Source organism: Schistosoma mansoni, chromosome 3 (assembly GCF_000237925.1).
Source record: "Schistosoma mansoni strain Puerto Rico chromosome 3, complete genome".
NCBI lineage: Eukaryota > Metazoa > Platyhelminthes > Trematoda > Strigeidida > Schistosomatidae > Schistosoma > Schistosoma mansoni.
Window position 1 is genome coordinate 11,315,515 of NC_031497.1, and position 15,915 is coordinate 11,331,429.

General features: G+C 33.4%; 1 protein-coding gene across 1 annotated transcript; it reads right to left on the reverse strand.

Annotated features, from left to right (window-relative positions):
* Positions 1-6,005: 6,005 nt before the first annotated feature.
* Positions 6,006-6,242, reverse strand: Smp_202230 (uncharacterized protein; the record flags this gene model as incomplete). The annotated part of the gene is made up of 1 exon (XM_018799211.1): positions 6,006-6,242. The coding sequence occupies one exon, from the start codon at positions 6,240-6,242 to the stop codon at positions 6,006-6,008; it is 237 nt and encodes a 78-aa protein (XP_018651022.1).
* Positions 6,243-15,915: the final 9,673 nt, after the last annotated feature.

Below are 15,915 nucleotides of genomic sequence, written 5' to 3' on the forward strand. Positions count from 1 at the left end.
TAAAAATAGTGTAATACCTAGGTACTTATTTATAACGTCAAGTCCGACTCCCCAAAAAACATCTTGAAAAATGCTAGTCATGACCTCATTATTGTGTTTTATGGTTTTATCTGCTGCAAGTTGTTGCAGAATATATTTATGACTAAACAACCAAAATGATACACCATTAAACATTCCAATCGTTTTATTTTAATGAGTGTCTTCCGCCACTTGTCAAGTGCTCGTTTGAGCGAACTAACTAAACTACACATTCAGCGTAAGTACTTAATGATATAGTAATGCAAAGCTTCTTCAGAAAATCTAATTTTTCATCGAGTGCTGTGTCCTCTTTACGACCTAATGTTATTAAACAGATGAACCTTGAGATGAATATTTGACTGGTTATGTTGCTAATGTGCATAGAAAATTCAAAATTTCTTTGCTATTCAACCTAAGGACGTATCGAAGTAACAAGACTTTCTTCGGTTAGCGAGATGCAGTTTTCCGTTATTTATCTCTATTGTAAAACAATTTAATAGCTATTTCATCGGTTCTGTGGAATGTTAGGAGAACAAACTTTTTGTCTATCAGCAATGTATTGGGAACTCCTGCTTCATAAAATCTCATATTCTTTCAGCACTTCATCATATAATTTTTCTCTGCTTTGTAAGTCAGTGAGTACTGAGTACTGTTCAAAAATTTGACCAATCGTGAGCAATAAATTCTTATTACTTACCACAAGAATTCTGAACGTTACAGTGGACAGCCATGTATCTCTGAGTCTTGCCAGTTATTAGAGGCTATTTGGACTAAACTTCTGGACGGTTTTACTTAAAGGGGTACAGGAACTTACTATGGGAGATAAATATTAGCGACAATTAACTCGCTAAACCGAATGGTCTTACAGAAATCAGATATTGAAAGTCTCAGATTTCATAGTGATGAACCAGTCGTACTATATATCGCACTGTAATACTGTCTGGAAAGCCTTTTTTCGTAAATTCCATGGGAAAGTTAGTGTTTGACCCGATATGAATATATGGTTTATTGAAAAGGTTTAACAAAGTTTGTGCAAATGCATTGATCACGAAAATCTGTAAACGATCTGAGATGAATGATAAGAGTTATACGGTTACGTTTAAATGCGAGTAACATGTATAGGTATATGGTAATTTATCTCCACTACAGAAAATAACAGAAAAAAAAAGGTGATGAATTCAACATGACATTTTGTAATATGTACCTTTCTTTAGGAATAGTTTTTGAAATGAGTGAAATTGTGGAATCATGAACTAAGTGAGGTGTAAGGTGTGACGTCAGCATTATCGGGTGTCAGAGGTGCTGATTCCAAAAAGGCAGGGGAAGAGTTGGATGTGAACGTGAGGAGCAGCATAGTGCAATTGCTGTTGTCTTCAGGCGACTTCCGGTTATCATGAGTTTTAGTCTCTACAAAATTATATTTAATCCTGTCAGTTGAAACTACCTCCTTTTCTTACTTCCTTTTAATCGTGAAATAGTCTTCTCTTCTCTGCAAATCCCGTTAAGGCACCTTGTAAAGGTGTTATAAAAGATGTCTTACGGAATCGACATGGACAAATACAAATTCACATATATCTAGATGTTTGTCAATTAGCTATTCTTTGGAAATCGGTTGAGGTTAACAGGTTTAATATTGTTCATATGGCTTCCCACCCTTTTACAAAATGACGCGGGGTCGGTACATAAGGAGTCGCTTTTACACATAATCAGGTGATCGGAAAAGTCGAGTCAATTCCATAAATGGGCTTAACAAGTGTGCATTGGAAATCTTCCTTGATTGTAGAGCCTGTGCCCAATTAAGTCAGAAGTGAAAACTCACTCCATTTGGTTACATTAGATTGTGTCATCGGCGTGCTTTTCAGTTATCGCTGGAATCGTTCTACTAGTCAATTTGCTTCTCGATGATATGCTGTTGTGGTAATGTGACGGATGCTCAAAATGCGTGTAAATTAGTTAAACAGGTGCAGTTAAAACTGTTAACTTTAACGTAAGTAACAGTAGAAGGTAAACCAAAATTAGAAATCCATCTGTCCAGGAATACAGCAACAACATTTCCCGCCAAGATTTCTTTTACTGTGCTTGCAATTAGTCATCTGGTGAAACGTTTCACTGCAGTCAAGATATAATTAAACCCTTCCTTAAAGCCAATAAACCAACCAAGTTAGTATGATCGAGTTGAAAATGATAATCTGTTAGATTGAATCCTGAAATTGTTATATTGTATGTCTATGAATTTCGTTGCTCTGACACTATAAACAATTTTGTGTCCACTACCTTATATTTCAGTTTATTTTGGCCAAACACACCTTTCTGTGACCGAACTATATATGCTTGCAACACAAAGGTTTTGTGTGTACTAGTTGATGTGTCACACATTATTCTGGAGTCAGAATTTCGGTAGTGAAATACCCCTTGATATTAAACCTGAGTCTTGTTTACAAGCAATGAAGTCGGCACCGTTATCCTGCAAACGAGCGATGTTCGACAGATCGATTAATTTCGTAGAGATGATAGCATGTACGTTTCGGTATGATAATGCGTCTACGAGAACACTCTTACATAAACTTGATTTCAGTCGACAACGGAGAAATATAATTGAGTAGTCGCCTTCCTCGAAGAGAATATCGATCAGTTTTTGGTGTCAAAAGCATATATCAACGGCTTGTGACAGAAAGGTATCGAGAAATCTCTGTCTTGCAGCAAATGGTTAAAATGCTGAGCTACAAGGCAAACAGCTATTTGATTTTTTCCAAAGGTCCTATACCTCGTGTAACAAGGTTCGAACTTCCTGGGAAAGAAAACCAGCGGCTTGACTTCATTATTTACTCGTTGCTGTAACTCCACACCAACTGCATTCATTTTAGTCGTTACTAAATTACCGAATGTCAATTTCGCTATAATACTAACAAAAATCATTTAAACGTTGCCTCTTACTAAATTACTTACGTCTATTAACCCCAATGGTGCATAGGCTGCCTACCAGCATTCTCCAGCCCACTCTGTCCTGGGCCTTCATTCCTAATTCTACCAAATTTTTGTTCACTTTTCTCATGTCTGTCTCCATTTCTCGGCGTAATGTGTTCTATGGTCTCCCTCTCATCCTATATCAGCTATATCAGCTCCTCTCCTGGTTTTTACATCCTCCATCATCCTCTTTTATTGATGCAGATATAGTCAATTTGGTTTTGTGTATTGTGATCCGGTGAAGTAAATGTGGTTCTGTGCATGTGTTTGTGTGGGAATATAGGGCCGCCTATGACCAGTTTATTGAAGGCACATGGGTTCGCAAATCTCTCACCATTTTCGTTCCTTTCTCACAGTCAGTTCATGTCGTCCCATGACGTCTTCGTACCTAGTGTTGTTCTTTCCAACCTTGGTATTTAAATCTCCCATCAGAATAGTCAGGTCATTTGTTGGGTACTTTTCGAAGATCAACTGCAGCCTATCGTGGAATTGGTCTTCAACGTCTTCATCGTAATCGTTGGTAGGCGCATAGCATTGGGTGACGTTCATTGTAATGCCCTCTTTCTTTGTTTTGAAGGTGGCTTTGATGATCCTTGGTCCATGAGATTCCCATCCAATAAGTGCATTTTGTGCTTTTCTGGACAACATCAATTCAACTCATTGTCTATGTGGGGCATTTCTTCTTCATGACCGGAGTATAACAGAAGCTCTCCTCAAGCTAGTCGTTGTTGTCCGACCCGCGCCCAATGTATTTCACTAATCCCAATCACCTCAAGGTTGTATTTCTTCATTTCTGCAGCAACTTGGAAGAGTCTCCAGGTCACCCACATTGTCCAGAAGTTCCATGTACCTATAAAAATTGTTGCTCTGGTTGTTAGAAGGTGCATCGGCCTCGTGACTTCCGAAGGAACTAGGCTTTCATTATAAGGCGTCCTTCAACTTCCAGGGCAGGGTTTAAATTGTTTGAATGTTTTTTTCTGGTTGGCTTATTTTAAGCCAATTAGTTTTCTACGGGATTGGGTCGCTAACCTCATGCCCATACCTCCTCCTTTATCCAGACATGGAAACGGCAGTAGTGGTCGTACATATCTTAGGATTTTTGTTGTTTACCATTTAGTAATAATTAAGTTATCCTTTCGAATGATTATTTAGAAGACATTCTCATTCTTCTTGAAGTACAAAACCATGAGGTAATTTACCTTGGAAACTGTTGCGAAATAGAAACATAATGTTTTCTCGGAAATATTTTTACCAAGAACTTGAATACGGACGCAGAAAGTTTAAGAAAGATACGTCTTATAAACGTTTAAATCGTTTGTACTCACGCGACTGACTAATACAACCAGATTAAAATCTAGGATAAACAAAATTCCATCATAGAAATTAAAAAGAAGTAACCAAACTTCAATTGTTGTTTGTTATTCTTAGGGAGATTTGAATGAAATTTTTTCCATTCCGAATTTTCTTATTCTTTACCGTATAATTATCATACTATTTGAACATAATTTTAATCCTTTGATCTTTATTACCGTTTTATTATTCCGTATCAATGAGAATATTTCTGAATTTGAATATAAATTAAAGACAATGATCGTTAGTGACTAATACAATAATGACTAGTTTGTATTTAGGGGCCCATTATCTGACTGCAATTTTATTGTGTGACTATTTTTATTTGAAATATACTTATTCGAAATCCATTCTCGTATTTTACTTATTTAATTTCGTTATACACTAACGCGATTCCAGTTGATTATTATATACGAGGATTGGCGACATACATATTTCGATAACAAGCAACAAACGATCTACCTGGAATCAGATATCGGGTCATTAAAGTGATGAGCACATCGACAACGTCACCGTCCTATCTAATTGGCGTCAAAATAACGGGCTGATGAGAAATAACTAAATAAAATGAACTCACAATATTCTACTACGTTGATTAATCTTGCTTGAGTCAAATTTATAAATGGGAAAAATTGAATAAAACTTTAATTTTTCCGGCAAATATACAACTTTTTGAGTTTGTGTTAAGTTTACAGAACAACTAAATGAAACAAATAAAATTCAAACAGTCACTTTAAATTCAAACAAGAATAATCAATCAACTTGTGAAATATAATCGTCCAAATATTCAAAGGGAAATCTGTTTTCATCATTGAGATATTACAATTAATAAAGCTTCAAAAGCAATTGTCTAAATTAATTTTGTCAACAAGATTAGGGTGACTGTCATCATTATTTGAGATGGAACAGAGTTTTTCGTGTTAGTTTAAGCTCTTTATGGGTTAATCATGTGACTGCGCCTCTTGATATGGATTTTTGTGATGAGATTATGGTAGTCACGTGTTTATTCGCTTCAATAATTAAATAGATGTCAGTTTATACCCTTGAGGGAGAATGATGTATGGACAAGCAGAAAATAAAATGGATCGATAATCTAAGCAGCTGACATGAAAGAAAAGGTATATATACAATGACTCTTATAATGGTTTGTCTGGTTTTATAGATCTATATTTGATATGTGTTCTCCTATGTAGATAAATATTTAAAATGTTGTAGAAATGATACTTTTTTGAATTATATTTTTGATAACAAACTTTTGGGATTGTAAAAAGTAGAATTTTATGGGACACTTTGGTTTATCCTAGTTTTATACTTATCCCGCAAGGCGGGTTAGTGGATGCGCACTGCCGAGGAGTCCCACAATAGGACGAAACGGCCGTCCAGTGCTTCCAGGTTTTCCATGGTGGTCTAGCTTTAATTGACTTATGATCTTAACTATATAAAAGTTGATTATTTACACATTTTAAATGAACAGCATAGATTATATTCGAACAATATCTTTTATAACAAACTAATATAAATTAATAAACACTTCTTTTAATAATAATAATCGCTTACCGTAGTATATTTTGCTTATTATGATATGGAGTGCTCAGTATACGATACCTTTCAGTGGAGTAAGATATGCAAATGATATCATTTTCGATTCATTCACGACTATGTTTATCACTTATTTATTCTACACAGTCTAAGACGAGAATATAATCTCTTAGTTTCAACGCACTAGAATTCTGTACTGAATGGCTGAAGAAAATCAACAGAAGACTATACTTGTTGTTACTTATTGTTGATCTGTTTTTTATAACTTTGATGCAATATCTACTTACTCGTAAATCTAGGTCAATACGTGATACAATCAACGATATCCATAATACGAAATGTACTTTGTCATAACTCCGAGTAGATAACATTAGGCATATAAAACAAGTAGATTTATGAAAACAAATAGGTACTTAGGGTTATACAGTTTAGCATAGCTGTTTACTGACTAATATCCTTATAGACAAAAATATTTAACAAATTGGTTCAAAGGTTTACACTATCATTGTTTTCATATTACTTTTTTGTCAATATTCTGTATCTGTGAGACGCCTTTTGTTTAGATTGGATTCACGTTGATTATGAACTAGTCAAAATTGTTAGTTTGGTATAAATAACTGTTAATCAATAACCAGTTTATGCATTTAATAAACTCCTATGATAAATTAACCCCTATCTAAATGTCTTCACTTTAATGTCTGTCACCATCGTATTGTATGATATTCAGTCATTAACATGACAGTGTTATATGTCAACTTTTTTGCCATGTGAAATCAAACATCATAATTCAAGTTACTGTTTCAAGTTAAATGTTACTAGAACGAATTTTAAAAAAAGAAATAGAATGTAGTAACTCATAAACCTCTTGGTAATCCCATTCACATTTTATGTGTTTACTCATCAAAACAAATAAACAATATTATTTTGAATTTATTGATTAACTAAATCAACCATGTAAATGTTTTTTTCTGTTTCGTTTTATTTCATTACCATTTGATGTTAACATTATGTAACCATAACATGATTATTACAAAACAACAGAATATTACACGTATCCATAGTGATCAATAATAAAAACTTTTTTTGGTACAAAATTACAGTAAATATTTATTCCCTGCTTAATGCACAATATCAGCTTTAATGGATAACTTTATATTATGTATTTACATTATATTTTAGTATGTACCTACCTGTTCGTTTTATGAAGTCAATAATTCCTGTTATCAAATATTAAGTTCAAGTGTTGTGTTAATATCCAGAAAGTAGACTGAAGTTGTGATTTATATATTACAGTATATATCACAGTACCTATTTGTCGATGAATAAAAATCTTGTAAAGATTTATTTCATCCTCTTGAAATTCTTTGAGATATACTTGTTAGCAAGCGGCTGTTATTTAACCTTATTACGAACATTCTGATATTACTTAGTATCAATTTTTCAATAAAATGTTGACTTATGGTTTTTATAAAATCTATAGAAATCAACCAACCGAATGAAGTGTTACATCTATTCAGGTAATCTAGGTCAATGTCAACGATGGCTAAATGCTTGAGCAGTATCTTACTCAAATTTTTTTCGATTGGATTGATTGTTATTCAGTTCCAATCGGTTATAAAAATTTTAAACTTCCTGGACAAGATTAAGTGAACAATAATAACGATAACAGAAACAAGTTACTGGTTATATAGTTAAAAACAGACAACAAGTGACTGACCAAATTTATTAAAAGATAATTGGAATTAACAAGTTGATGTTATTGTTGATCGAAGTAGGAAAAACATTGTTACATAATAATTGCTACACAAAGAATCTCCCTACTCATAGTAATCTAGCAAGTTACATTCTGTCTAATTATAATTAAACTAATTGGAAGCAATTGAGACCAGTCCCACTAGTGTTTATGTTATCACAATTACCTATGAAAGGAAGTTTAAAAGAAAGATGAAGCAACTGGCTTATATAAGGCTTTCCGAGAAACTCCCTAAAAATTGGTCTGAAATCAAACATTTTCCACATTTCATTGAAATCATAAACCGATCTATTTTAGACCACCATTGAGAACATGGAAGCACTGGACTGCTGTTTCATTGTAGCATGGAACTACAACACAGTTCTTGTGCTTAATCCAGCATGAGGGAGTCGAACCCCGGGCCTTCGGTCCCTCATCATCACACTAACTGTAGACCACTGAGCCGGTATTCAACGGTGTTAATGTACAACTTCAACCAATCCACGATATTGCGCGACTGTTGTCCATTGTCTTGGATATGTAACAGTCTCACACTCGCCATGGTTTAGTTTCTCTGGTCTCGGCTTCTCACTTGAACTCCGTAAATTTCCTCTCAAATCTAGTCACTAGTTAGCACATGATAACTATTGGTAAGGGGTTGTGGAGATTGCTGAATTCCATTAGATTCCCACGTTTGGGGTCGTGGATGTGCATTGCTGAAGGGCCTAATACTAGAACTAAACGGCAGTTCAGTGTTTCCAGGTTCTTGATGATAGTTTTACTTAAGTCGGCTCATGATTTCAATGAAATCCAACAATCTTCACAACTCGCTGACATCTAGAAATCTCGTTTTCAGTTAGCAGTGCACTACAGTTCTAAAATCAACTGCATCGATAAATTTCAGAAATATTTTATTATTATTATAACCTGTAAAAGTAGTATGAATTACTTTGAATCAATTTTCCCCACAACCGACAATAAATCCATCACCCGATTGGTACTAATATGTATTATTCTATATTTTAAAAAAATCTTTAGATTAAATTATTTATTTTAAAAAACTATGGACGTCAGGTGTTTTCCATTTGTACTGATGGTACTTAATTTGGACTGCCTTAATTAAACTTGTTTCTTGTTTCTATAGCTACGACTGTTTATTTTTTCTTACTTTTGACGTTATTCTTGTAAACTGATATTTCGGAATGTTAATTGCATCAGTTTTTACCAATTTGAATTTCTTCAATCACAAAAATATTTTACAAGTTACCGAAAAATTCATTGGAGTGAGTTTATAAAAAATTTTGGATTATCATTCCTTAGAACACAAAATGATCTTAGCTGAACCACTAATGGAAACCAGAGAGTGCTGCATCACGGCTCGAACCCAGGACCTCCGTTCTCACATGTGAACGTTTTACTCCTGGAACACTGAGCTGGTAACCAGTGATCAACATGCTTGATTTTAATTAGTTTGTAATATTGCACAACCATCTTTCAGTGTGCTTGGCAGGTAACTCCTTCACTGTATATTGTTGAAGTGAGCAAGTCACGGCTTCTCATCTGAACTCCAGGACTTTAATCTTGAAGCCAGGCACGATTAGGCGCTGAAAAATGGTTATTTTCAAAAAGACTTTTATATTGAAAGTAATTTTCATTACGAACTGTTATTAACTGAAAAACAGCTGAATACTAGATGTTATGTCTAAAGTTTTATTTCAATACTTCCTGGCTTTCAGGGGTTCTTTATTTGAGAGCAGTTCCTAATGAAAATAGCTTTCAAAACACAACAATTTATTCAAAAAGTCATCTTAAATTTTGATTGTTTTCTTTCTGATAAATTCACTCCATTTCATATCTTGCGCCAAAAGGGGTTCATTTAATCAGTTTTTATATTTACTGCCCACTAGTTTTCAACGACGTAATTAATGACTACAACTAAAGAAAAGTAATCGTTAAAAACCAGGTAGATTTTAAACATCTTTTAAGTTTATCTCATATATATATATATATATATATATATATATACTTGGTCAGTTTCTCATACACACTACAGTGATCAAATTTGTTAATTTGAAAGTAACACTGGTTTTCTTTGATATGGGGACTTTGTGTTCGCATTCACCCATACAAGAGACCTTATGAGTAAGCTTAAAATAGCAACAATACAGTCAAACAATGTAATCACACCTTTTCGTTTGAGACCATGACAGAAGTATTTTAATGAACTGATAATTAACATAGTATCCAGTCTGTTTATCTACTTTCATTTTATATTTGGCTTTGTCATCAACCCACTGATGAATGTAGGTATCATTACCAAGGTTTGAATTGATGATTTCAGGTAAATTGAGCATTGTGTAGATTGTTATAAATAAAAATAATATATTTGTAATATACCAGTGAGTAGAAAAGTTTGATTTTCTGACGTTTTGTGACTCGGTGTAAGCTACTTCTTCAAAGAATAAATAACTAAATCTAACTTTTCTAATCATTGGAATATTACAAATATATTATTTTTATTTACCACTGATGAACGTTGATTGGTTCTCTTCTAATCTTTAGTGAGAATTCTTATACACAGAGATTCTATAATTTGCTCTAAGTTTATAGGATACAGAGTTTTCTTAAACAACAACTTGCAAATTTTCAAAAGAATTTTGAAAATAATTCGTTTGTCTGTTCACGACCTGAAGATATTTACCCTTATACAGAGAGCAATTGACCAACTATTAAAATTTCTGAATACATCGAACGTTCCTAATCATGATTCGGTCGCTCAAGAGGGTTATCCTTTTCTTGGTCATCTGGATAATTTGGAGAAACTTTTCTAAGCTGCAGCCGCCATAAAACACACCAAAAAATGTTAAAATCCTTTCAGATATATTTTTGCAATAAAAAAACATTTATCTAGAAACTTTTACGTCGTCTGACTCCCTTTATTCTCATTTTGTATTAATCTCATCAGAAGATAACTAAATATTTGGATTTCTGAATGGAAGATTGGATGAATCTAATGACTGAGGAAAAGAAAGTCTGTGAAGCTACTACATACCGTTATAAACTGAAATTACTGAGTATTTTTTGATAAGGTATTTTCTTTAAGTTCTATAAATTTATTACATTTTTTATTACATATCATATTCACTTGGTTGAAATAAACAAATTTCAGACAAGTATTTAAATTCTAAATACTTTTCATTGGGACCTATACAAAATATCACATGACGTACTAAATAGTTAACTAGTAGTTAACGATTTCTTGTGAAATAAGCAATTGAAATTATCTGGGTTTTTTCTTTTTATTTGCTTTAGTAAATATGTGCGAATTTGAGAAACAAACAGAATTGAGACATACAATAAGAAAGATTTGATTAATCGAGGAGTTCACTTTTAGGAGAATAAGAACATATCAGTCGGTGATAAAAGGTCTATAAAGAAGATAGGCGGCAAGAAAGGATTGTAACAGTTTCTTTTGGACACATAATTCTGATTTTTCCATGTATATCACTGGTGCTTCAAAAATGGTAAGATGATGGAAGATAACTGCCTTAGGCAGCTTTCTACTTACATTGAAGATGACTTTCAACACAGAAACTGTTTTGATTGAATGGCGTGTGTTTGCAAGGTGTTCGGTTATCGAACATCTTTTCGAGTCATTTCCATCCTTTTCTAGCCAAACTGGGTAATTTCCTCGAGTTCTTTCGGACAGAATACGCATCGAACAACCTATATACCTGGCTCCATATGAACAGGTAAATTGATGAACGCACAAATAATTGATCGAATGAGATTTTTCATCCTTAAGATTATTAGTAGACATTGATCAGCTGGATAACACTATTCCCAAAGTTGCTGTGAAGAATGTTTTATTGAGAGTCGGAAATTCTCCACTTCAAAATGCCTGTAGCTATATCACCTTTTTAATTGATGTCTATATAATGTGTTTTTCTTTCTACGGAAGTTGTTTGTGCTTTAAGCGGTTTGAGTTTCATATTCTTGTCAACAAACATCGACGCCCGTTTTCGACAAGTATTTTCTTAAGTGGGCTCAGTTGGTTAATTATGACCCCGGGGATGAAAATTCTTATTATCCGTGTAGCGAGAGATAAACTTAAGTTTCGCCTCCAGTTAACGAAGACTCAACTGTGAGAACTTGATAGTTGGCTATTCTACAAGGGTTACTTGTAGATGGATCTTAGTAGAGTTCCATTATGTTTTCTTGTCATTTCGACATCAACAAGTGAATACTTTGTTTGTTTTCAACTTTAAGTGTGAAATTTATTGCCGAGTGTCAGTTATTGAATGTCATTAGAATATGTATCACATTATATTTGAAAAATTTCTGATAATATTTCACTTGACATGTTATTTTCTAAATTATCATGTCGAATTAAAACAAGAATGTAAAGAACTAATAAGTCCGTCTAGTACTAGTATTTATTGCTAAAAATAGAATAAACAATATCATATCATTTTGAAAAGAAGTATCATACTTTCAGAGAGAAGTCTGAAACGTTAAATATTCACTTGTTAAAAGCTACTTACATTCATAAGTGTCACAAGGAATTCGATATATATATATATATCTGCTAGATACTTCATTTTTTATGACATTTAATAATTTTATAGTAGCGATTAATTACTTAATTTCAACTATCGATCTGATTACCTTTTAACTAACTGGTTTTCAGAATGGCACATGATTCAGCAAACACAAGTGATCATATTAATTAAAATTTGTGCATACAAGGTTGCTTGATGTTAGTCTCAGATAGAATTGTTCAGTAATACTATCTCAGACTGTGAAGTTGTGTGATTTGATATTGAATTCACCACTCTGCACTCATTCCTTCAATATCAGAGCTACGTCTTACTGACAAGAGCCAAACAGCAAGAAACCTAGGTTCAGAGTGTCCTGTCGACTACCTTCAATCGCCTAACATCTTAACATGGAGAACGGGATGTTGAGCCACCTAGGTTAGTTGAGATACTACGACTTGATCGGTAGGATCTTGTCAGCACTAACAGGACTAGACAAACTCAGTATTGGTCACTGTTTAGTGACCAATCAGCTGTACTACTGTAGTGAACGAGAGGTTTGGTGGAGAAATACATCTCAACATAAAACACAAAGCTTTCATAAAATATGAAAATTATACATTAAATACATCATTTGGACGTCTTCCATCATATATCCTTTACATACTTTATGATTCTTCCAATTGTGTAGTTATTCTAGTTGCTACCTGTTTCCTTTCCTGTTTCCTTTCCTGTTCCCTTTAGTTCAATCCTCTGCTGGCAGGCATTCCATTTCCGATTGCTGCTACATGCCACTTTAATCTGTCAGCATATACCACACTATTGCATCTTATTATCAAACCGTACTTTTTATCTATTAAGATTAGTTACATGATCTATTTAATTTTTCAAATCGATTCACGAATTGTATTGATTGGTTCAATATTAGAGCCAAGCCTGATGAAGATCTAATTAGAAACACAGTTCCACCATATATATATTACCTTACTTACTCTGTGACAAATTCAGTGTTTAGATTTTATTGATAGAGAGTATGATTCATGCAGTGCAATTTCTGTTAACTGAAATAAAATAAAAAGTGTCAATTCAGTGGGTACTGGTTATTTCATGATGTTTTAAAGAATACTTGACATTTCCATAGCATACAATATACAATATTCAATGAATAAAAGTATGTTTACATTTCATGTCACTGAACAGAATATAGATGTGATACAACTCATGCTGTTATGATCCATTTATAAACATTTTAATTTGATAAACAAATAATAGTTTACTATTTGTATAACCTTTTATTAAAACATGAAATTGAATCAAGTGTAGATTTCTAGGGAAATCATTGTGCTTTTTTAAAGGTTATGATTGTTTTTTTAAAGAAATATTATCATGATTTGGGCTAACTGTTGACTTTTTGAAGTGTTTTAAGATGCTTGTCTAATAGTGAATCTAAAACGCAATAAGATTATTTTAGATAATAGTTACTTCTTGGACCACAAGTATAAAATACGGTTATCGTAAACTGGATTATTACCTATCGAGATAAAGATCAAACATTTGAGTTTCTTTACCTTCCTTCTGAAATGTTGAAATAGTTTTGGAAATGCAAAATATTTTTGTTGTGAAATATGAAAGAGTATTATGCCAGAGTGTTTAATGTCATGCAGTAAAGTTGAACCATGTAACTGTACATGTATTCTTGTAGTAAAAAAATGTAATAACGTTTTTCGTAGTATTTTCTATATTATTATAGTTTACATTATGCAGTAATGTTAACTAGACACAGAGTACTCTTCGGATAAAGCCCAGAGAGGCCCTCAAAACACTGGGAATCATTTTAACCAATCCACACTGAATAGAAGTTTCTCAAAAACATCTGCAAAGTGATGAGTCTCATGTCACATTTTTGATTGGATGATTACCCATCGTGCTACTATGTTTAGTAGAAGCCCAGAAAATTCCAGAAGCTTAAGGTGACCTGAAATGCTATAAATACTCTCAATTTTCTGTGCATAAACTAACCTCGAAGTAATTCATACGACGGACTACACTGCAAGGTTATGAATCGGGGGCAGCTCACAGATCCCTTTCAAGTGACGAACGCTGTCGCACATTGGTGTATATTTCCTCCCTTTCTCTTTCTCCTAGTGGCCATTTGGATTATGAAGTCCTCCACATCTCAGGGGAAGCACGGAATACAATCAACTGTTTGGATGCAACTACACGATTTGCATTTCACACATCACCTACCTCTTCTATCACATACACAACAAACAAATGCAGCTGAAGACAGTCAGTGTATCAGCAGTCTCTGCACCAGTTGACCTCAACATACACAAAGGAAAAACCAACATTCTAAAACAAAACTCGAAGAACACCAACTCAATCACATCTGATGGAGAAGCTCTGAGACAGGTGGAGACTTTCACGTACCTGGACAGCAGCATCATCGATGAACAAGGAGGATCCCATGCAGATGTAATCTGAAGGATTGGCAAAGCAGGAACAGCATTCCTACAGTTGAAGAACATATGCAACTATAAACAACTGTCAACCAATATCAAAGTCAGAATCTTCAATACGAACATCGAGACATTTCTACTGTACGGAGCTGAAACGTAGAGAACTACTACAACCATCTGTTATATCTCAATATATGTAAAACCGATAATAAGGACAATTTATAAGCACTCATACAGTGACCAAATGTTATCAGTAAGGAATTAGTTAGTTTCTAAAAGTGAAAAGGATTTGAAATTACGAATTTTAACACAAAAGGATGGTTTACTGTTTGTAACAGTTTTTATCAGAGTGATTTATCAGTATCTTTTATTACATATGCTAAGGAAATAACTAATACATATGCTTAATGTCTTATAAATATTTTTAGATATCCTAATATACGAATCAACGTGTTTGTAATTGATTGATTCAGACTAATACTCATTTCGATTAAGTAGAATTGACTGTTTTCTATAAAATTGGTGATTTCACTACCAGCATTATATATATATATATATATATATATATATATATATTCAACGTTTGTATTTACAACTAGTTAACATAAATCTGATAAGATCCATGTAGATCGCTTGTTTCTGCTTTAGTTCACTTTATCACTTCCGTAGTAAGTCTGCAGCTGTACTTTCATATTTACTGAATTGAATGTAACATGTTAAATCTGAATAATGCTTGTTACTGGTCGTTGTTAAACTTGAAAGAGTTTTACATAAAGCAGTTTTGGATTTTACTTTCCTAAATTCATATGTAAACAAACTGAACAACAAGTTTAATAACAAGTTAGTTTTGCCGGCTAGGGTTGTCAAACACCTTGATAACACATAATAGATGGAGATCCGAAACGTTTGTAAACTAACCAAATACACCAAAAGAATTTTTAGCTCCATATTTCTGGTCAATTGCATACATCATTTCAATACAACTACGATTAATCACCTAGAATAAATCATATCTGAAGTATAATTTTACTGACCTTAAGGTCTACTGTCTTCTTGCTCACGGGTCGATTTCGTAGTTTTTAATCATACACTGATCAGGATAACGTGCTTTATGGATAAATACGAAAGTTCTAAGTGCTCATAGAGCCTCAAAAAATATTCCACTATTTACTGAAATAACTGTATGGAAATGTTGCCTTTAATTGTGTTTATCATTTTACATATATGTGTCAAAGTAAATACAATGGAAGAATAAAAAGGAGGGTTAGTGTCTGCATCTCTGAGGATATTCAGCAGAAACCTAGACTAAGAAGCA